This window comes from Felis catus, chromosome E2 (assembly GCF_018350175.1).
Source record: "Felis catus isolate Fca126 chromosome E2, F.catus_Fca126_mat1.0, whole genome shotgun sequence".
NCBI lineage: Eukaryota > Metazoa > Chordata > Mammalia > Carnivora > Felidae > Felis > Felis catus.
Genome location: NC_058382.1, coordinates 54,593,742 through 54,617,159, shown reverse-complemented (window position 1 = coordinate 54,617,159; position 23,418 = coordinate 54,593,742). Strand labels below are relative to the sequence as shown.

General features: G+C 43.3%; 2 protein-coding genes across 2 annotated transcripts in view; both read left to right on the top strand.

Moving 5' to 3' along the window:
* PKD1L2 (polycystin 1 like 2) overlaps positions 1 to 6,384 on the top strand; it is a 95,452-nt gene extending 89,068 nt beyond the window's left edge. Inside the window, exons 40-43 of the mRNA XM_045046016.1 lie at positions 2,024 to 2,234; positions 3,797 to 3,898; positions 4,676 to 4,807; positions 5,967 to 6,384. Coding sequence (XP_044901951.1) covers positions 2,024 to 2,234; positions 3,797 to 3,898; positions 4,676 to 4,807; positions 5,967 to 6,158 — 637 coding nt within the window. The 3' untranslated portion in view covers positions 6,159 to 6,384. The remainder of the gene's footprint in view (positions 1 to 2,023; positions 2,235 to 3,796; positions 3,899 to 4,675; positions 4,808 to 5,966) is intronic.
* A 4,085-nt stretch (positions 6,385 to 10,469) lies between these two features.
* GCSH (glycine cleavage system protein H) lies at positions 10,470 to 23,418 on the top strand. The gene is made up of 5 exons (XM_023244989.2): positions 10,470 to 10,741; positions 14,094 to 14,173; positions 15,362 to 15,425; positions 21,013 to 21,144; positions 22,765 to 23,418. Exons 1-5 carry the CDS (start codon positions 10,594 to 10,596, stop codon positions 22,860 to 22,862), a joined length of 522 nt encoding a protein of 173 aa, XP_023100757.1. The 5' UTR covers positions 10,470 to 10,593; the 3' UTR covers positions 22,863 to 23,418.

The window sequence follows — 23,418 nt, the reverse complement described above, 5'->3', positions numbered from 1 at the left end:
TTAGAGAACAAAGCCTGAGTTCTAGGAAGAAACAGTGGTGAGTTTTAGGTTATACATGATTAAGACCATTAACAGCCAGTGTGATTTGTAAATCATCACTGTCCCCCTACATTAACCACGCTTTATAATTCCTCACCGTGACCTAAAACATATTTGGTTCTCAATATCCACATAGACAGGGTTTTTACTCAGATGGGTTATAAAACAATCTTATAGTAAGAGAGTTCTCTTCACACTGAGTGTCAGAAAATATATATCTGCCACTTTTGACAGAAACCAGAGTAAAATGTGGAATTACACGAAACCCTCAGTTGCATTTGGTTAATGAATTAACCAAAGTTTTGTGTTAATTTCAGAAACTTGTAAACTTCGTTTGCTTGTTGGAATAGATAAGTCATTCTATAACCAGATCCTGAATTTTCAAAGTATTTTTTAAGACCAAGTGATTTGCTTCATGGTCTCCTTTCAACCCAGTGCTTCCCAGGCCTGGCTCCTCAGCAGAATTGCCCAGGGAGATGATCAAACCCTGATGCCCAGTCCACATCCCAGACCTACTAGGTCAGTGCTGGGGACAAGCCCCGCTCTAGTATTTTCAGTGTCTCCCTGGTTATTCTAACCTGCAGCCAAGGCTGAGAACCATGCTTTCATTAGAGCCGTCAATACAAAAGAGGGCTTACGTAGTTACTTTTCCACGCATATGAGCAATTAAATGGCGCAAAGAGGGTTAGGTGTTTTAAGAGAGACAGGAAAAAGATGCTGCGGGAACCAAAGGAGGAAGCTGCCATCCATACCAGCGGCCTCATATGCTCAAAGGGAAGGAAGATTCTGGAGGGCAGGAGATTAGGGAAAAGGACAGCTTTCACTCAGGCGTTATATATGTATATTAAATGCATTTAAAACCTGAGATCATATAATTTTGTTCTTTAACCTGTGCTCCATCCATGTCACTGGATAACGGTCTACACCATTTGAACGACACACCAATATTAAGACTGAATTTAAAGCACAAAGGCACGGAGGGGAATTAAGGGCCGGGTGGGATGGCGGGAAGAACCAGACTTTGGAGTCAGGCCTGGATCCAACTCTTTTTCTTCCACCACGAGTTGTATCACTATGTCACTAGCTGGGTGACCTGGTGCCAACTCTTCCTCGTCCTCATCCATGAAACAAAGACAGAAACACTTGCCTCAGCCAGTGGTCTCGAAGGCCAAACACAGTTGAGGTTCATCAGGCCCTCAGCACAGAAACTGAATGATACTTCCATCCTTCCTTCAAATGTAAGGGTAATGTGGACATACACTCAGACAAATGTGAGGGAGGAAGTGGCATCTAGTAACCCCAAACCAGGAGGGGAGGCTCACAGAACTCCCTCAGTTCCATCTTCTTGACCCTGGGAGGATTCTTCCTTTGCCATTCTTCCATAGCTCTGCAGCCATTAACCAAAACTGGTAGGTAATGGTCCCATGACCCCCATCACTACCACATCACTACCATCATCACCATTACCCTCACCACCACCATCGACATGCTACCACATCACCTCCATCGTCATCGTCGTTGTCATCCCTATCATAACCATCATCCCCACCACCATCACCGTCACCCTCTCCACCACCATCATCGTCCCTACCACGTCGCCTCCATCACCATCATTGTCGTCATCCCTATCATAACCATCATCCCCACCACGATCACCGTCACCCTCTCCACCACCATCATCGTCCCTACCACGTCGCCTCCATCACCATCATTGTCGTCATCCCTATCATAACCATCATCCCCACCACCATCACCGTCTCTACTCTCATCTCCATCACTGTCATCCCCATCTCATCATTACATAGCTGGGGAACTGGACTAGCCTTATATCTCCCAGATCTGTTGTGGGAAGTGATGGGCTCTGAGATCATGATAAATCTAATCCTGCATCCTGGGCTGAGGATCCAGCATCGTGACAGCCCAGAAGAGCTCTGGCTGAGCTTCTCACCATCTCTGAGACTCACCCTCCCTTTTGGTCCTACAGGGGGATCAGTTTCAGTGAGACAGCAGCAGCTGATGCTGCCCTTGGCTACATCATTGCCTTCCTGGTACTGCTGTCCACAGTGAAGCTTTGGCATCTGCTCAGGTTGAACCCCAAAATGAACATGATCACATCTGCCCTGCGCCGTGCTTGGGGGGACATTTCAGGATTTATCATCATCATCCTTATCATGCTTCTGGCTTACTCCATTGCAGTGAGTGGTTCCTTTGGTAAAACCTTCGAGGCTGGTCTCCTTGGAAGCAAAGGCTTCTCAGTGGTGGTGGTCGTTGGGGGGAGGGGGGGTGGAGGGGCACATGCACTGAGGGTTAACGTTAAGACTTTGGAACCTGGGGGAGACGGTGGATATTCTGAGTCCAGGGCTTTGCAGCTGGGGGCTCATAAACTGGCCACCCCAAATGGCAAGGGTGGAGACATCGGCTGGATAAGAGCAAGGAGGTATAGTCTCTAAGACCAAGAGGGCCAACTACCTCCCATAAAGGATTCCTTTCTGTACCTGGACCCTGCCTGGAAATGCCACTTCTCCTGACACTCCACATGCTCAGACACGCATAGAGCATTCGCTCTGTGCTCAGGGGGTGGAGGGGGGGGGGGCGGCTGGAGATGAATTGGGCAGAGATTAGCCTACATATGGGTAGGCTATGTCACTGCTTGGTGCCCTACACGAGGCATGAACTTAACAGGGCCAAAAATCATTTCATTCAGCCCCTTGACACTGAGAGCATTTGGCGTCTCTTTTGTGAATGAAAAAAAAAAAAAATACTGCCAACTCTTTTATTACCAATTATGTGGGAAACAAAGACCCTCTGCCACATCTTGCTCTCCATCTAAATATAACCCCCATCGCCTCCAAGTCCACGTTCCCCATAATACCACAGCTCTCACTCCTCCGTGCCCCTTTACCCAATCCTGACCCACTCTCCACCCCAGCCCCTCTCCCAGTTCTTGCCTTGGCCCCATCCACTCTTACCTTCCATCATCCCTGAGCTGCACACCACACAGTGGTCTCTCTTATCCTAGTTACCACTCTCTCTCTAGCCCTCTCCCCATTCCTTAGCCATCCTTTTCCTGTCCCTATCACCTCCACCCTGACTCCCCACTACCTAACTACTGTCTCTCCCTCTCCCACCCTCAGAAATGGGGTAAGGAGGACTGATGGAGTGATGGGGGGTGTATGCTAAAAAGCTGGAGTTTGGTTTAATCACAAGTACTTCACTGGACCTCTTAATTCACATGGGTTTATTCAGTCCTCCATCTGCAGTATAGGAGCTACAGGGACACTGGCCGTGTCCGGAGATGAGAAGTCACCAGTTCAGAGCAAAGGGAGTGCTGGGCCTCCCTTGACATAAGAGTGGCAATCTTTGGAGGGAAGCGTGCTGTGGTGAGGAGGAAGTATAGGAGACGCCCTGCCCAGGCAGAAGCCTGTTGTCATCCAACCCAACTTCCCCAAAGCAAAGAGGCTGGGGCCTCAGAGAGCCCAGTTTCATCACTGAGTCACCTGAGTGAACTGCAGCCATCTGAGTGAACACAGTAGTGGCCTAGCGGGTGGTGCTGAGCCCCAGAAGGGGATACGCATTCCTTACAGAACTGGGTAGGTACACACACACTCACTTGCAAGCCCCCATAGGTACGGTTTTGCGGGGCCAAGGATAAGGCTGACCCAGAACAGAGACTCTGTCAAACAACAGGCTTTGGGGGTGGGGGGTGGGGAGGTCACTTGGTTTCTTTTCCTGTTCATGAGGACTCTTTCCATTACAGTCAAACTTAATATTTGGTTGGAAACTCCGTTCCTACAAAACCCTCTTCGATGCAGCAGAAACAATGATCAGCCTTCAGCTAGGAATCTTCAACTACGAGGAGGTAATGGGGTGGGGTCGGGGGAACATGGACACTGCCATCTACACCAAGCCTTTATGAAAATGAGAAAAATCACCCTCCTCAAATGTCTCTCCCTGAATGGATGCACCCCTTGGGTCCATGGCCTGGCAAGCACAAGGCAACTTTGGACAAATAAAGAGTCCCCTTCCTCTAGGCAGACAGCCCCATACTAGGGCCCATAGTTTGCCCTGGGAACCCCTGCTTACAGGAGAACATCATGCACTGAGTACTTAGGAGAGGACTGGGCTGGGAGGTCTCTAGAAGGGAATGCTCCCAGCCCTAGCCAGAAATGGTGCCTTATATTTGGAAATGGCGGCAGTAGGGAGTAGGTGGTGCTATCTTTTTCTTTTCCTGAAAGCTTGTTTTGTTTTGTTATGTTTACTTAGACAGAGAGAGAGACAGAGAGAGAGAGAAAGAGAGAGAGCAGGGGAGGGGCAGAGAAAGGGAGAGGGAGAGGGAGAGAATCGAGAATCTGCACTGTCAGTGCACAGCCAGGTTCAGGGCTCAAACGCATGAACTGTGAGATCATGATCATGAGCCAAAGTCAGCTGCTTAACCAACTGAGCCATCCGGGCACCCCGTCTCTTGGCAGCTCTTGAGAGCAATGCCCGTGCTCTCAGCTGCCAGACAAAAGGAATCCTTCCTGGTTCCAGGCTCTGCCTAGTCTGAGAACCAGTTTTCCCTCTGAGGATGGCTATGGGGAAGTGGCTACCAGGACACAGGACTTCTGGGGGTGATTCTTGGCTTTCTTCCTGACAGGTCCTGGACTACAGCCCAGTGCTTGGCTCCTTCCTGATTGGGTCCTGCATCATTTTCATGACATTTGTGGTGCTGAATCTATTCATCTCTGTCATCCTGGTGGCCTTCAATGAGGAGCAAAAATATGATCAGGTGAGTCCCTTTGGCTTATTCTTCAACAGTCATTGACCCTGAAGTAGGAAGTGACTGAGCAGCACTAGACATTAGGGGGACGTGAGAGACCTCTGTAGCTCAAAGCCCTCATTTCATGGGAGGGGAAATAGGTCCAGAAGGAGGAAATACCTTCCTCAAGAATACAAACAAATGAAGGGCAGACTAGAATCGGGTCTCCTGATTCCCAAGGTGGCACTTGGTTCATGACCCCAGTGATGCTCAGCCCTGAGTGTACATTAGAATCACGCGGGGGCTTTTGGGATGCCTGCTGCTGCATTGAGACCAATATACACAGAATCCTTGGGTGAATGAGCCAAGCACGTGTATTTCTGAAATCTTCTCAGGTGATTTTAGTATACAGCCAAGGCTGAAACCTTTTAAAAAGTTATTAAGGCAGACAAGTTAGGTGATACAAACCTTAACACTCCATGAAGTGGACAGTCTCTATTCAGAGAAGTACAAATGGGGTGGAAGTCAGGAAGCTTTTATAGGATAAAAGAAGAAAGAACAAGGAAGAGAAAAATGAAAATATATCTGACTGACTGGGGCCACACAGTCAATCTCGTTTGTGGCGAGATGGAAAAGAAAAGAAGTATAGGGCTCAGAGGTGGCTTGGTGTTTGGAGGTTGGCTAACCTGATATACTGTATTCTGATAAAGGGAAGCATTTACAGGGACACAAGAGTTCTCTAAGCTTCAGTCTGCTGTCACAGCACCCCAGGCTGGAGCAGCTCAATCTTGGGCCCAGAAATTTGTTTCAACAAGTCATATGGTAACAAGTTTAAATTTTGAGAAGACGGCAAGCTATTTCCCAAAGCAGATGCACCAATTCACATTCCCAGCAGCAACGCATGAGGGTCTTTGTACATACATTCCTAACAGCCCCTCTTGGGGGTGGTAGAGGGAATACTGTCATTCTCATCACAGGAGAAGAAGAAACATCAGGGTAAAGGTGGGAGCACACACCCCTGGGATTCCCAGAAGAAGGGGAATCCCAACAGAAAACTGACTCTACACAGTGCAGTGACTTTGGCAGAGACCAAGTTGAACAATAAAACCATGGTTTCCCCTTAGGAAGGAAGAAACCCCCCAAAGAGAATGGTTCTATGTATGTCGTATGCTTCTTTTTCCCTCTACAGCTGTCGGAGGAAGGAGAGATTGCCGATTTGTTGCTGGCGAAAATACTCGGTTTCCTGGGCATTAAATGTAAAAGAGAGGACCCTGGAAGTGGCAGGAAACAGCCCGAGTTGCTATCAGAGGTCCGGCCTCCCTGTACCTGTGTCAGCTGCACCCAAGCTCTAAGCTCTTCATCCACACACGAACATCTATAGAGGGGGAAGGCCAGAGCCTTGGGCCTATGCTTCCCAGTGATTCTACAGTCTCTCCAGGCCAATGTTTTTCTGTGTCCACAGAAAAGTCACCAAGCCTGGCAAGTAAAAAAAATAAGAAAAATATACGCTTAAGTACATTCAATTGCCACTATTGTCATAGACTGTTCAAATGTATTTCCTCCTAGAAATAAAACAAATACTGTCTGGAGTTTGGGGGAAAAAATGACCTCTACGGACTACTTCATCTTCTTGGTTGGTCGGGGATTGCGTCTGAATGATTCTATTTCAGGGTTTCTCAAATTGTGTCCAAGAGGTGTTAATGGCCATCGCTCTCCCTCTCTCTCTCTCTCTCTTCCTCTCGAGAGGAACACAGTAGCATAAACTGGGTAGCTTAAACGAATTGAAATTTATGGTCTCCATCCCAGAGGACAGAAGCCCCAAATCAAAGTGTCAATGGGGCCAGACTCCCTCTAAAGACTCTGGAGAAGAGTCTTTTCTTCTAACTTCTAGTGTCCTTTGGTATTCCTTGGCTTGTAGATGGATCATTCTAATTTCTGCCTATGTTATCACATGGCCTTCTCCCTGTGTGTCTGTCCCCGTGTTTCTTTTCTTCTTCTTATAAGATCTCTAGTCCTACTTAGTTTTTGTTAATGTTCATTTATTTTTGAGAGAGAAAGAGAGTGTGAGTGGAGGAGGGACAGAGAGAGAAGGAGACACAGAATTTAAAGCAGGCTCCAGGCTCCTAGCTATCAGCACAGAGCCGGATGCAGGGCTCGAACTCTTGTACCAAGAAATCATGACCCGAGCCAAAGTCAGACACTTAACCTGCTGAGCCACTCAAGCACCCCTCTGGTCCTAATGAATTAAGGGCCCATCCTACTCCATTATTACCCCATCTTAACTAATCACAGCTGCAACACCCCTATTTCCACCCAGGTGCCCCCAGGCATCAATAATTTTAAAGCCTCCCCAGGTGATTCCAATGTGCAGTCAGACTTGCTAACCATGCCCTAAATTCTGAGAACCACAGATCTAGACAATAAAAGGTGTTTAGGTGTCTGTGTGGATAAGGGCACGTTTCCCCTCCCCCGTGCAGGGGAGTGCACCTCACATATCCTCTCTAGCTCACTCATCTCCCGCCCCCAACACACACACACATACCTCCTCTAGGTTGCCTGCCTCAAATCCATTCCATGCTTTCCTCTTTGCTATCAGAACCCAACTTTGATCACGTAGCCATATACTCCTTTCCCAGGAGACTCATGGGAAAGTGCCCCTGTAGCCACATCAATGTAAATCCTGATTTGGATACTAATCCATTTCCCTTGACAATGAGGGATTTGGGGTAGTCACACGACCCAGTTCCAGCCAATGAAAACTGAAGTCTCTAGGACACTTCCAGGAAAGGTCTACTTGCCAATAAAAAGAGACACAAAGAGACGGCATCTTATGCTGCTAGACATGGTCTGGCCTGAGCAACACTCTAGGAACTTGTGCAGCTACTCTGACACCATGGGGAACAATCCAAAGACAGCAGAGCAGAAAGATGAGAGGAACATGAGTGCTTGATGACTGACTTCATCAACCCTGGAGCTGAACTACTGGCTTCTATCTGGATGAAAGCTTATCGCTTCTCCGCCTTTTGGCTAAGATCAAGTGTATCTGGATGAGAGCTTAAACGTCTTTTTAGGACAGTTGAATCAGGATCGTACCCTGAATATAAAAAAAGGATCGTTCACAAGGAGCCACATAACATGCAACATACACAAAACCTTGGGGATTTCATCATCTTCTATCCAACCGAAAGCCCACCATCTATTGTTTATTGTGTCACACATGAACGTGAGCTAAATGTGCAGGGATGCTCATCAGACAACCCATAGCACGGTATAAACACAGGCCCCAATACACTGGTACAGAAACCTACCCAGATACACAGTCTGTTTTATTTATTTACTTATCTATCTATCTATCTATCTATCTATTTTTAAAATTTTTTTTTTCAACGTTTATTTATTTTTGGGACAGAGAGAGACAGAGCATGAACGGGGGAGGGGCAGAGAGAGAGGGAGACACAGAATCGGAAACAGGCTCCAGGCTCTGAGCCATCAGCCCAGAGCCCGACGCGGGGCTCGAACTCACGGACCGCGAGATCGTGACCTGGCTGAAGTCGGACGCTTAACCGACTGCGCCACCCAGGCGCCCTCTATTTTTTAAATGTTTACTTTTTTAGAGAGAGAGAGGGAGAGAGGATCCCAAACAGGCTTTTGTCAGCACAGAGCTCAACATGGGGCTCAATTTCCTGAAATGGGAGACCATAACCTGAGCTAAAATGAAGAGTCAGATGCTTAACCGACTTAGCCATCCAGGCACTCCAGTCTATTTGTTTTAAATATGAAAAGCTCTAAGATCTGGAGAAGTTGTAAGTTATTCATCTAGTCTCCACTCCTTTTCTGACTGTAAATATCAAACTGGCAACTCCTTCAACTGTATTGCTATGAGAGGAAAAAAAGCTTAAAGAGATGAGTGGACCCTTTCTGACACACTTGAGAGAAAAGATCACAGGCAATTTTCAGGTGGTTGTACCAAACGTGCAGTGGGATGACCTTTTAAATCTCAAGCCATGGATGCTACAATGATTATCAATTAGGAAAAAAATAATTTGTGATTAACCTCAATACTTATTAGATTTTAAAAAATGACACACTGCCTATTGTTTTGGTGGAAGGGCATGTGATACAGGTCACAGACTGACATGTGACCTTGTTCTTCCCACCAAATACATCAGTAGAGCTGGGAGTAAATATTTTAGGTCATGGTTTGCATTGTGCTATATTGGCTTATAACAAAACAACAATAAAAACAGAATATTGATATGAGAAGCTAGCCAAGATCTGCAGTCTGGAGTAGACCACTGTGAGCCAGTCAGCATCCCAAAGGGAGGCAAGTGGCAGACCTTACAAGCAGTTGACGGTGAGCCCAACTAGAGGTCAAGTCCTGCTACTGCCACCTAGCAGCTGCTAAAGCTAGATATGTCTTCCCCATTCCACTCCAGGGCAAGTCAATTAACTTTTCTGAGCCTCCTGTTCCTCATCTATGCAACGAAAGTAATACGTATCAGAAAGGGGTTTGGAGAGGATTAAAAAGGTAATGTTTGCACAGTCCCAGGCATATAGCAAGGAAAAGGAAACTGGAGCATGACAGCCCTTGCAAGCACTGCACAGATGTGCTAACAATGCCCATTTTGTAAGTGGGGTGGAAGCTCAGTGCAACATGGAAGTCTCCCAAATATCCCTTCACACACTCACACACACACACGCTTTAAGGTGTGTATAATAAGGAATATGTGAAGATGACAATCTGTAATAATGATGTGGAGCTTGAGGTGTTTTTCACTCCACTGTTTTTTCACTGATTCCTGCCCACGCCATAAAATTTGTGTTGATGGTGAAGTCTTTCCCAGAACTTAATTATTTTCTGTCTCCTTGGATGGGGACAGGACTTCTGTTTTTCTGGAAAGGCTTTGGTCCCAGGGCTGGCTACTTAAGCAAGGAACTGACCATGCTGGGTTTCAACTTTGCCCTTTGATTGCTCCTCCATTAGCTAACTGGCTCCCATCCAGTCGCCACCAAGGAGACACTCCCGAACCTTGGACAAGTCTTTGCTTCTCTAGGAGCTTCTGTCTGTCCCCTGCATGGGGTACCCAGGCCTCTTGGGATCCGTAAAGTAATAAAGTGGGCTCCTGGATTGTTTCCAGTATTTCTCAAAGTCAAACAGAAACTATGTGTCAGAGCTACCTGGGCCAATACCCAACCACAGTCTCCTTTGAGAATGATTCTGTTTAGACCTGGCTATGAGTCCCGATCTGGGTGACCTTGATCCTCTCTCTGTAGAAGCACGGGAGCATACTTAACGGGAATGGGGACACTCTATCTTTCCCAGGACCTCAGAGACCCAATGGCACGAGAATGCCCGCCCTGCGAAGCCACCTCTGCCGGAACCCTTCTCACTGCCCGGGCGGGTCCCCCAGGTTAGCAAAGCTGGAGCTGCTGACCTTGCACTTTCACTGCGGGGAAATTGACTCCCGGGAACTAGGCCCCGCCCGTTCCCCGCCCCAGCCCCGCCAGCGACCCGCGGCACCGCCCGGTAGGGCTCGGCCTGCTGCAGTAGGCCCCGCCCCTGGCCCTCAGCCCCGACCGCAGGCCCTCCTCCCCTCTCCAGCGTCGCCCTATCCGAGGTCGCTCCCCGCCTGGAGTCCCCGCCCCCGCGCGCTGCCCTGCCAGGCCCCACCCCTCCACACCCGGGCCCCGCCCCCGCCCCTCAGACCAGCCGGCTCGCTCCGGCTCGCTCCAGTCCGGGGCGCCCCCCGCCCCGCCCCGCCCCCTTCGGCCGGGGTTCCCGAGACGTTGCACCGCGACCCCGCACCTCTGCGAACATGGCGCTACGAGCGGTGCGGAGCATGCGGTCTGCGGCCTGCAGCCTGCGCGCCGCCTCCGCGCCCGCCGCGCCCTGCCTGCCGCGGCCCTGGGGGCTGAGGGCGGGCGCCGTCCGGACGTTGCGCACGGGCTCCGCTCTGCTGTCTGGTAAGCGCGGGCGGGCACGTGGGGTGAGCCCGGCCGCTTCGGGGGAATGGGCTGGGCGCCTCCGTCCCCTCGTCAGTGCTTACCTCGACTCTCCTGTGCTGACCACCCGGGTCTAGCGAGGCGACCACTGCCCACGCTTTCTACTGCTGGGATCTCCGGTTGCGTGGCCAATGCTGCCTCCCTAAGTGGCGTGGCCGACACCGCAGCCTTTGTCCTGCGGGCTGGGGAGCCAGGAGGAGGAAGCCTGGCACACACGCGCGACCGCTCGCTGCTGGAGAACCGGGCAAGCGTCGCTTGGCTCCTTCGCGACCTTAGGTTATCTTGCATATGTGTGTATCGTGGGCCCTAAAAGTGGAGACATAGTAGGCTTTAGTTTGCTATGTGGGCTATCACTGAGAACTCTGAACTCAAATTAAAGCAAGACCACTTAGTGAAATTAAAGCACGGGAGCTAGATTTTTACCAGCAAAAGCGAGCATATCTTTGAAGATTTGGCCATTTCCCAAAAACAGTGAGATAGTCTTTTGGACTCATACATTCTGCTCAAGTCTATTGAATCGTGGATGTGTTGGGACAGAAATGAGGCCTCACACGGACTTGAAACTGAAATAACCAGGAGCCCTGCCCACAAATATCTTGGTCATCTCTGATACTTTATATTTTAGCGCGATTATCGCTGCAGAAAACGTTTTCTTCCTGCGTGCGCAAATGCTTGAGACACTAACTGCACCTGCAAGAACTCAGGCTCCTTACTTTAGGGTGAATGGGTCTGTGGCTGTTGTCTCATTGACTGTTTCAGAAACCTGTTTGGAACTGGAAGAATTGATAACATTTATTTATTCCAGTCTGAAACAAAGCTGCTACTCTCTCGTTGCTAATATATTCCTTTAGTTCTGTTGGTGACACATATCAATAATTACCGATTTGCATACAAGAGGAAAGCATATCTCAGATAAGAATTGAATTTAAAGTCTGGTTTTTTTTTTTTTGGTTATTCACTGTTACATCTAGTTAAATATTGTCCAAAATATCAATACCCATGATCTGGTTGAACACCAAGGTTTTTAAAACCGAGACCCAAGTTCTAATTTTGATTCTACCTCTTATTAGCTATGTGATCTGGGGCAGTCACTTAACTTCTGAGTCTCTTATTAGAAAAGTGGAAATGACAATGCCTACCACACAAAGTTGTTGGGAGGCTGAAATGAAATGAAATGTAACCTCCCTGTACAAGTAGCCTGACAAATAGTAAGCCCTTGGTAAATGCTACTTGTTATGAAATATTATAGGATCAAATAATAAAAAATAATTGGCCAATATTAATATAGGTTATCTGGCTAGGGTATTAGAAGGGACTTTTTTTTGGGGGGGGGGGGAGTCTCCATGCTCAATGTGTGGCTTGAACTCGTGACCCTGAGATCAAGAGTCATGCTCTACTGACTGAGTCAGCAAGGCACCCCACATAGTGACTTTGAAAGGAAGAAAATGCAAACACATAAATTACTGAAAACACCTCATTTTGAGGCCCAAAACGATGTTTTTAAATGCTCAGTAAGAAAGTAATTATTTACCTAATTTGTCCACTTTTTCCCTTTTGGGCCAAGGGTTAAAGGAGAATTAAACCAACTCTGGTCTTTAGCCTCAACAGCTTGGTTTACTAAAATGTCTTAGGGACTTTTAAGTTAAGTGGACGTTCATGCATTTACCTTACTAATGCTGCCTCTCCTCTAAACCTGGGGTCGCTCAATTGCTAAACCGAGTGAGGGCAGCCTTACTCCTAAGATTATCTTTACAATTAGGCAAGATGGCCAGGCCCAAATCAAGACAGTTGTCTCAGAGAAGTCATATCTGTTGTCCAGCCCTTACTTTAAAAAGATGTATTTGGATTTGAACTGCTCATAATTGGTATTGTGATCAGCCAGTTCTACAGCTGTAACAGGGAGAAGTGAGTGTTGTAGCCAAATACCTACGTAGATATTTTGTTCAAAATCTCCTTTACTTAATAAACTAAACTAAAAAGTTATTTTACTCCCTCAAGTTCTGAGTGCTGTTTGCCAAGCACGGTGTTTAGAACTGGGAATACAAGTGAAAGTGGGATAAACCATGCTTTCGCTTGCCTTGTACTCAGTCTCCTTCCTGGGGAGAACTGACAAAGGGGCTGTATGCGTAGCTCCTCAGGCGCTCTGTGCTTGTATGGTCAGGACTCAGGGAGACTGGTGCAGTGTTGTGGGAGTAAGTTGGATGGCCCCAGAATCCAAGCTTGGAGGGCTAGAGAGGCTCCTGGCAGGAAAGAGGTTCTAAACTTGAAGTAGTCCAGAAAAAGCCGTGCCGGGACAGAGTGGCAGTCAGAGCACCAAGTATGAACTTTACATGGAGAGATCAGATTGACCTGAAGCAGTTAACTACTTGAAGTGGAATGAAGCAAAGCAAGTTCTTTTGTGACAGATTCCGACTTCTTCCAGTGAAGAATACGAAATTGAAGTTTTTTAATGATTAGGGGAAAAAGAAAGGACTAGTTACATTCTGCTGCATATCAGAGCTGTGAAATCAAAGCAATTTAAGTACAACTATCTTTTGGGCAAGGGGAAGAGTGAACCAGCAAGGCTTACTCTAAAACAGGATTTGAGGTAGTGAACCATTTTCCCGTTAACTTCTGATGCATTATTTTGGGAAAAATGCTTGGCCTCAGAATATGATATATATATTTAAGAAGATAGCATATGCTTTAAAAAAATTTTTGTTTCTTTAAATGACAGTAGCCACTTTCTTCAAGGACAAGGTTATTTCAATTAAAATGAAATCTTAAGAACTTAGTCAAGTTATATAATTTGATCCAAGTGGTTTTCATGCCTGTAAGATTCCACCTTATAACCAAGTTGCAGTGAAGCCCTCTTAGGTCAACTCTACCCAAAGAGGCATTTTTTTTTTTTTTTTTAGGTTAAGTCATTTATGAGCATTTATAAGTATTATAAGCATTTATGTTCCCTCACCCACATCCGTCTATAGAGGAACAGACTACATTCTGTAACACAGATCACTAATAGATAAGTATACTTTGAAATGTGCCCCAAAATCGTTTATATGTGTGATTTAGACTAATGTCGGAATAATCAAATCTCCAAAAGATGCACCAGGTGTTCACATCGAGCCACCTTCGTCTAAATGATCCTGTTGTTGAGAAGATGTTCTGTCTTCACAAGATCTGGTTTTTCCTGGGCAGTGTACTGAAAGGCAGGGTCAGTAAGTCAAACACAAATACTGGGAAAGTCTTGCCTTTAGGCAGCATTGATACCAAAAGTGCTTTTTAACAAGTGGTGCCACTGCTTTTCTGAAATACTGGTCTTCTGTTTTAGTGCGTAAATTCACAGACAAACATGAATGGATAACAACAGAAAATGGTATTGGAACAGTGGGAATCAGCAATTTTGCACAGGTACTGGATCGTCTTGAAATATTTAAAACAGTCTGCGCTTGCCTAATTTGGGTTGTCTCTACCTTTTAAAAATTGTTTATTCTGTCCCTTAGTATTTTGAGTTCTTTCAAGAACATCAATCATAGGTGAAGCAAGTAAAAATGTAATTTAGTTAGGGCAGTATATAGTGTCTTAAGAGATTACTGAAAGGTTAACACTTAAAAGTAAACATACCTTATTCAGGAAAGAGATGTTTGTTCCATTTGGGGTAGTTAAGGAGAGAGTAAGAGCAAGTAAAGGGCTAGAGTGTTGACAGTGTTTTGTAGATCCTGTGGAGCATCCATGATCCATGGATCCATGGATCCATGTGAATACACGCTCCAGAAGGAGAACCTAAATTGGCACAGATTGGACCAAGGCGGAACCCTTTATTTAGCCAATCTTTTTCTCTTAATCTCCCACTGATCCCTTATTGAGAAATGATGCAGAAGAAAATGAGAAGGCAAGTAACAGTATGAGTCCATGATTTTTCCACTGGGTCCGTGTGTAGGGTGGGGCTGAAAGGGGAAAGGGGGCACTGAGAATCAATGGCAACTGTATCTTCACTGGCATTTCTGCATACCTACTGAGGCCCGTACAGCAGCGTGCTGTGTACAATACTGTACAAGTGTCGTCTTCCCCTCCTGGAGTTTATGAGGGGAATCTCCTACATGGAAGACAACGTACAAAGCATCACAAGATGGATGGCATGAATAGTACAGGGTTGTAACTCACTGACCTGATGGGGAGCTCCCTTCTTAACAAACAGAGTCAAGGTCTTCATGGAGTCCAAGGCTTGAGGACTATGATTTGCAGATCAGTAGGTAGGATTTCGGCAAATACAGGAGGGGAGATGGCCTAAGCAAAACTGCAAAGGTGAAAAAGCACAAGGTGTGTTTCTTCTCGGAGGAGCTCTAGTATGTGGGGGGGTGGAGGTTGTGATCAGAGTCACTGCTGCCTGTGGGCCAGTCTAACGGGTGGCCTGTTTTTTTGGTGGCCTGAGCTAAAAATAGTTCTGCATTTTTAAAGTTGTGAGAAAAACCAAAGAATGCGGCCCCTCAAGTGTAAAATATGCCCTATCTGAATGATAGAGTATTGGTGTTTGGCTTGTTTCTATTCACTAGGAGGTTTGATTTGATTTCTTAAAGGTTACTGTTTTGTTTGTTTTAGGAAGCTTTGGGAGATGTTGTTTACTGTAGTCTGCCTGAAGTTGGGACAAAATTGAACAAGCAAGGTATTTTTCTCATCTTGGTATATGATTCATGCCTTAAGTTTTCTTTACCTTGAATAATAACTTGTTTGCACCTAGGGTCAGTTAGAGTGCTTTTTACTCAAGTAACAGAAAACTCATCTAAAAGTAGATTTAACAGTTGAGGTTTATTATATCTCCTTCAAGAGGTCTGGAGATAGGTGGATACAGGATTGGCTTATTGGCACAGTGGAGGTTCATCAAGGGCATGACTTCCTTTCCTACTGTTTCTGCCTCTTTGTGTCAGAGGTCACAAAATGGCAGCAAAATCTTCAAGCATCACTTTCTCAAATGGCCAGACCCAAAAGTAGGATGAGAAGGTAAAATCTGTTTTTCTTTAGAGGCAGTAAAGAGTATCAGGAAAGAGTGGGCTCAGGAGTCAGAAACTCATTCTAAATCCTGACCCCACAATGTATCAGCTGTGTAATTTTGGTGAAATTAATTTGAGTCTCATCTTTAAGTTGGGATGATAATAATAATAATAGCTACCTCACAGTTGTTTAAAGATTAAGGTGAAATTAAGCATAATGTTTAACATAAGATGAGTGCTTGATAATGTTAGTAGGACCAGGTACATTATTTATGGGCTCTGTGACATATAGAAGACAGCCCTACAGAATTGAAGTATCTGTTTTTCTAAATCTCTTTGACAGTATTGGCCGTAAGTTTTTCTGCTGAAACTTGCCCCATTATTTATCTTGCTTGAACTTTTTCTGCTTCCTGGCTCTCAGTAGTCCTATCCCTCTTTTTGAAGGTCTTCGTAGGAACCTTTTCCGATATCATAAGACCCTTGTGATTGATAATCTGTGTCCATTTTTCTTCGTTCTATACATGAGAGCAGTTGTTATTTTCTTTTATGGTGTTTTATTTACTGTGATCCACTCTGCTGTCTCAAGCAGGAGATCCTGTTTCCAAACATCTTTTCCCAGCAAGTGAGCAGCACGAACTTGCTTTCTGTGCTGAAAAAACTTCTATTAACATAAGTATCCCTAAACTAATGAATGCTCTCTTTAAACTTTCTGCTAAAGGTGCTTATAAAATTAATGCACAATTTACATACAGTGAAAACGCATGATGTATGTACAATTCCATGAGTTTTGACAAACACTTTATAAACCTTGCCCATTAAAAGCCTTCTCAAGACAACCTCTTCTCTGATTTATCACCATAGATTAGTGTTGTCTATTTAACTTCATTCAAAAGGAACCACAGTTTATGTCTGGCTTCTTTTGTCCAGTATCATGATTTTGAGATTTATTTATATTGTGACCTGCTGTTCATATTTTGTTGAATAGTGTACCATTGTGTAACACTTTAATCTTTCCCCTGTTGATGGATGTCTGTATTATTTCCAGTTTTTGGCTGTTAGAAATAAAGCTACTATAAACTTTTTTGTATAAGTCTTTTTTGTAGATGTCTTCATTTCTCTTGGGTAAGTATATGTAGAAGTGGAATTTCTGGCTTACGCGTAGTAAGTATATGTTTAACTTTGGGAAACTGGCAGTTTCTTATAAAGTGGTTGTACCATTTGACATTCTCACTAGCAGTATGAGAGTTTGTAGACACTGCACATCTCACTGTGGTTTTAACTTATCTTTCCCTAATGACAAATTACTGTTGAACACCCTTCCACATGCTTTTTGCCACTCACGTTTTTTTGTTGTTGTTGTTTAGTCTCTAGTCAAGCCTTTATCAAATTTATTTGGGTTCTATATATTCTAGATTCAAATCCTTTTTCAGGGCTATTTTTTGTGAGTATTTTGTCATATTTTGTGATGTTGCCTTTTAATTTTCTTGTGTGTGTTTTTTTTTTGAAAAGCTTTTAATTTTTAACAAGTGCAAGTTATAATATTTATATATAGAACATTGTATCTTCTCTAAGAAATCTTTTTCTGTTTCCATAGTTCCCATCTTATACACCCTAGTGCCATGGGGGTGCTGTGGGACATTTTAAATTTTTGACCTCTTTTGGACCGCACACAACTGACAGCTCAATGGAATTAACAGTTCCAATATTAGATCTCACTGTGTTACCTTGGGTAATGTGTCTCTGAAGCAAATACTGCATGAAAATAAGCAAGGATCATCAAATAAGGCAGTGGTTGTGTTCAGGCTGATTCTGTGGTGGCGAACTTGTATAGCATGCAGCAGCCACATATCACTAAATAGTTGTAGTTAAAAATGAAAAGTAAGTTACTCAGATACTTAGGGCACTGGGAACCGAGAAAGTTTGAGTAACTCTGGCATGTATCAAGTTTGCAAAGGTACTCTCCGTTGTGTTTTTTTTCTTGAAACTTCACAATAGTTTTTGCTTTCATTTTCAGGCCTTATTAAATTCACTGTTCTTATAGTTTTGTAGATTCCTTTGGATCTTCTATGTAAACAATGTAATCTGTAAATAGCTTTATTTCTTATTTTCAATCTTCATGCATTTTATTTCTTCCCCTTGCCTTATTGCACTAGACCAAGCCCTCAGTGTAATGTTGAATAGAAGTGGTAAGGTAGACATCATTGCCTTGGCCTTGTTCCTAATCTTGGGAGAATGCATTGAAGACTGCATCATTAGGCATGATAGTTTGCTGTGGGGTTTCTGATGGATGCCCATTATTAGATGAGGAGGTTCCTTTCTATCTAGTTTGCTGAGAGTTTTTATCATTTATGGATGTTGAATTTTGTCAGATTTGTTTTATCCATCTATTCACGTGATCATAGGGGTTTCTCCTTTATTCTGTTAATGTGATTAATAAGATTTGTTATTTTAGAAAGAGGGAGCACGAAAGCAGGGGAGAGGGTCAGAGGGAAGGAGAGAGAATCTTAAGTGGGCTCCATGTTCAACCTGGACCCAGATGCAGGGCTTGATCCCAAGACCCTGAGTCAGAATCAGATGTTCAACTGACTAAGCCACTTTGGCACCCCAAGATTGATTTATTTTTAAGTGTTTAATTAGCCTTGCCTTCCTGGTAGACATGATGCAAAAATTGTCTTTTAAAAATATACTACTGGATTTGATTTGCTAATTAATAATTTTCATATTAATATTCATGAGAGATACTGGTCTTTTATAATGGCTTTGTCAAATTTTGGAATTAGTTATATTGTTTGGACTAAGTTTGGAAATGTTCTCACCACCTATCTTTTTCTGAAAGAATTTGCAAGATTGGTATTATTCTTTAAATGATAGAATTAACCAGTGAACTGTGAGTCAGATGATTTCATTGTCGGAAGGTTTTTGACATGTAATGTAATTTCTTTAACAGGTATAAAGCTATTCAGGGGCGTCTGAGTAGTTCAGTCAGTTAAGCTTCCACTTTAGCTCAGGTCATCATCTCATGGTGTGAGTGGGTGGCTAGTGGTTCGAGCCCCACATCAGCTGTGCTGACAGCTCAGAGCCTGGATGGAGCCTGTTTCAGATTCTGTGACTCCCTCTCTCTCTGTCCCTCCCCCACTTGTGTTCTCTGTCTCTCTCTCTCAAAACAATAAACATAAAAAAAAAATAGATATAAGGCTATTCATATTTTCTACATGGTCTTACTTTGGTTTTATTATGTTTTGAGGGGAGTTTTTCCATTTCCTGTTGTGAAATTGTGTAAAAATGCTCATTTTTCATTTGTTATCCTTTTATATCTGCAGGATCTACAGTTAAGAACCCCTGTTTTGTTCCTTCATATTCGTAATAATTTGTGTTTTTTTTTCCCTTGATCATTCTTGGTAGCTATTTATCAATTGTATTAATCTTGAAGGAAGCAAATTTTCATGGTTAATTTTCTCTATAGTCCATTTCATGCTCCTATCTTTGTTTTCTTCCTTCAACTTAGATTTAATTTGCTCTAATTTTTCTGACTTCTTACTAAGTATTTTCTACCCATATGGTAAAATGCTGTCTCCCTTGTGGTGGATAGCAGCTAAAATAGAAGTTTAATTCTTTTGGCCTCAGCTGGGACACTTGGGAGTCTGCCTGGTGCATGCATGGCTGAGGGATAGTTCAGAGACCTGGGCAGAGTTTACACACAGGCTTTTTGGTGCTCCCTTTTAGTTTCTCTCTTTTGGATTTCCCACCTCGTTTTCCAGTAGCTGTGGTGGCCTCAAACACTTGTCTTCTGGTTCCTTAACGCCAATTAAGACTGAGATTTTCTTTCAGAATTTTGGCTGCCCCACATAGCACAGATTGGTGCCTCTCTTCAGGCTAAAAGCCATTGGAAAAAAAATCACTATTCCTTCTTTCAAGTGTTGTCTACTTTCCGTAAATTAACTGCTTTTGTTCGTGTTTTTCTAGTATCTTTAGAACCCAGGTCATTTGTTTTAAGATGTTCTTTGTAAATGAAACCCAAAGATATTAATTTCCAGCGCCATTTTAGCTATAACCCACAAATACGGGCATGTTGTATTCTTATCATTCACTTTCGATCACTTGATGTTGTCCCACACGTGACTGAGGCTGTTTTTTCAGTGCTTTAAAAATTTGTCAAAAGACTGAAATAACCCATCTAATTGGTTAATTTCAGACGCTCTTTCTTCACATTCCCTGACCCTTCTGTTACTGCCATCCAGTGAATTTTATTGTAGATATTATACTTTCCAGTGCTAGAATGTTCATTTAAATTTCATTTCTTTATAGGTGTTCCCTCATGATGAACATAAGATGAACTTTTAAAAGATCTGAACATGTTTATAACATAACATTTATAATAGCTACTTTTAGGCTCTCTGTTTATTCCAGTATGTGGGTCTATGGGTCATTTTGGGATCTGTTGACTTTTTCTCTTCATCATGGCTCTCTTCTTTTAAGGATCTCAACCCTCAATTTCCAGCCACCTTGGCAGGCCCACATTCTGTCCTCTGATCCCTCCAGCAATTAAGACTGGTTTTCTGTTTGTGTTCCAGTTACACTGTGCACTTTGAGGCAACGCTGTCGGCACAAATTATGCAAATCAAGATCACACCCAGTTTGGGCCCCCTTTAAGGACTGACTTCTCTTTTAGTCGCTCTACAGAGCCTTCATATCATTGTTTTTTTATGTTTTGTTCAGAGTTTACAATTGTTATGTGCAGGAAGGCTGGTCTGATAAGATACTTCACCATTATTGGAACCTCCTAAAATTTTCATTTTCAGAGCTACAGTAAATTCAAAGAAAATTTTTACTGAACTTATTAAATACATTGGTATTCAGATACATCACCATTGTTGTCACTCTGTCTAAAACAGATAGATCCACTTTACTGAGGATATTTATACCCTTCTCACAGGTGACAGGAGCATGACAAAAATCTGTGGTTTTATTTTGTTTTAGAGAGAGAGCTGGGGAGAGGGGTAGACGGAGAGACAGAATCTTAGGCAGACTCCACACTCAGCGTGGAGCCCAGTGCGGGGCTCAGTCCTACCCTGGGATCATGACTTGAGCCAGAATCAATAGACCCTCAACCGGCTGAGCCGCCTAGGCACCCCTATGGTTTTATTTTTAATTAAAGATATTTAGAATGTTTTATCTTGCCTGTATTAAAGGTGACTACTCCATATTTTATATGTTCAGGTTACTGACTTATATTTGATATTTTCTTTAATTTTCTCAATTTAGAGGAGTTTGGTGCTTTGGAAAGTGTGAAAGCTGCTAGTGAACTCTATTCTCCTCTATCAGGAGAAGTAACTGAAATTAATGAAGCTCTTGCAGAAAATCCAGGACTTGTCAACAAATCTTGTTATGAAGATGGTAAGTTGTCGCTAGAACTTTTTCAAAGGATTATTGCTACAGTTAACATTTAACCTAGATTCATAAAGCAAGCTTCAGCTGATTTTAACTTCATCTTTTTGCACTTTTTGATAGTAAATAGGGATGTTTTACTGTAAAAAAAGGGAAAGACAGATTAGCTCAGTATTGAAGCTTATGTTTAAGATCTCTGTCATTGAAAGCACTGCCTTATTTTAGAGTTCTTGGTGTCACCGTTGGGACTCTTTATTTTCCTCTTCAGACACGAAGTACCCAGTCACCCTGTGTGGTGTGGGTGGCGGCAGAGGAACACCCACTGTGCCAGGTGCCAGTTTTCTCATACGGTCATCTTCCCAGTAACCTGGGGAAGTATGGGGGGCAGCAATTGTCTCCATTTTGTACGTGAATTGAGGCTCCAAAGGTTTTATCTATTAAGTTCGCACAGCTAATAAATGGGAAAACCAGGATTAGCTTGCAGTTCTCTGTTGCCTGTCACCTGCCCCCTCTAACTCAACTACTGCTTTCTGCCGCCATTCACCTCAGCAGTTACAGTGTTTCTTCTGGGAGAGAAAGCTGTCCCTGGTCTGCGTATCTGGATCCCTCAATGTTAGTTGTTGATGGTTATGACAACTTAAAGTTTTTGTTTTTCGCTTTTCATTTAAAAAATGTTAATTCCGGTACTGTTAATATATCGTGTTATGTATTACTTTCATGTGTACAATATAGCGATTCAGCAATTCTATACATTACTCAGTGCTCATCATGATAAATGTACTCCTTAATGCCCGGCTCCCGGTTCACCCATTCCCCCACCTACCTCCCCTCTGCTAACCATCAGTTCTCTATAGTTAAGAGGCTGTTTCTTGGTTTGCCTCTGTGTTTTTCCTTTGTTTTTCTTAAATTCCATGCTAATGAAGTCATACGGTATTTGTCTTTCTCTGACTTATTTCAGTTAGCGTTATACTCTCTATCTCCATCCATGTTGTTGCAAATGGCAATTTTTTTTTTTTTTTTTTTTTTTTTACAGCTGAGTAATAATCCATTGTATATATACCACAAGTTTGTCCGTTCATCTATCAGTGGACACTTGGGCTGCCTCCGTAATTGGCTATTGTAAATAATGCTGCAGGAAACCTAGGGGAGTGCATGTATGCTTTCACATTCGTGTTTTCGTATTTGGATAAATACCCAGTAGTGTGATTACTGAATCATAGGGTAGTTCTGTTTTTAATTTTTTGAGGAACCTCCATAGTGTATTCCACAGTGGCTGCATGAGTTCGCATTCCCACCAGCAGTGCATGAGGGTTTCTTTTTCTCCATATCCTTGCCAATACTTGCTGTTCCTTGTGTTTTTGATTTTAGCCATTCTGACAGGTGTGAAGTTGAGTCCTTAATCCATTATGGTGGAAACTATTCCAGCTTTAATTCTTTTCAGTTGTGATATGCAAAGATATTAACTGAATTGTTAAGGCTAAAATATAACTCTCCTTGAACAAATAATGAGTGATTTATGTCAAGAATACTAAGTTTTGAGGCACTCAGAAATTTTTACATTTTGAACACATTTGACTCTGACACTTTAAAAAGATAGTTTGGAATATGATAACTGTTTTTTGGTTGCAGGTTGGCTGATCAAGATAACACTCAGTAATCCTTCAGAACTGGATGAATTGATGAGTGAAGAAGCATATGAGAAATACATAAAATCTATTGAGGAGTAAAAATGGAACCCCTAAATAAACTAGTGTGAAACAACTTAATCTAGCATAGTTGTCTTAAATTAATGGTGCACAGAGGATTTAAAATGGCAACTTTTAGCAATACCAGTGCAAAAAGAAACTACTTGCAACAATGTTAATGAAAGAAAACACCCCTTAACTTTCTAACCATTGCCTATGAACACAATATGTATATTTTTTGCAACACCCTATGATTTTTAGGCTAGGCTCCAGTTATAATATTCAGAATCCTGAAATTATCTGTGGTTAGAAATTAGTTATAAAAACTATGTAATTCCAGGATAACAATGTCATCTTAAACCTTTGGGAATTTTCACTTGCTTACATCTATCCCTGGATTGGGGTCAAAATACTTAAATGATCTGTCCATTGGAAATAAATGGCAGTGGAGAAAGGTCTGTTAGTTGTATAGTGTCAGATAAAGAACAATATTATCTTAATTTTGTAATATACTGTGCTTGCTGGTGCTATTTTTATATGGTGAAGCAACAGCCTTGCAGGAAGATAAATAGTTTAATAAAACATTCAACTTCATTAA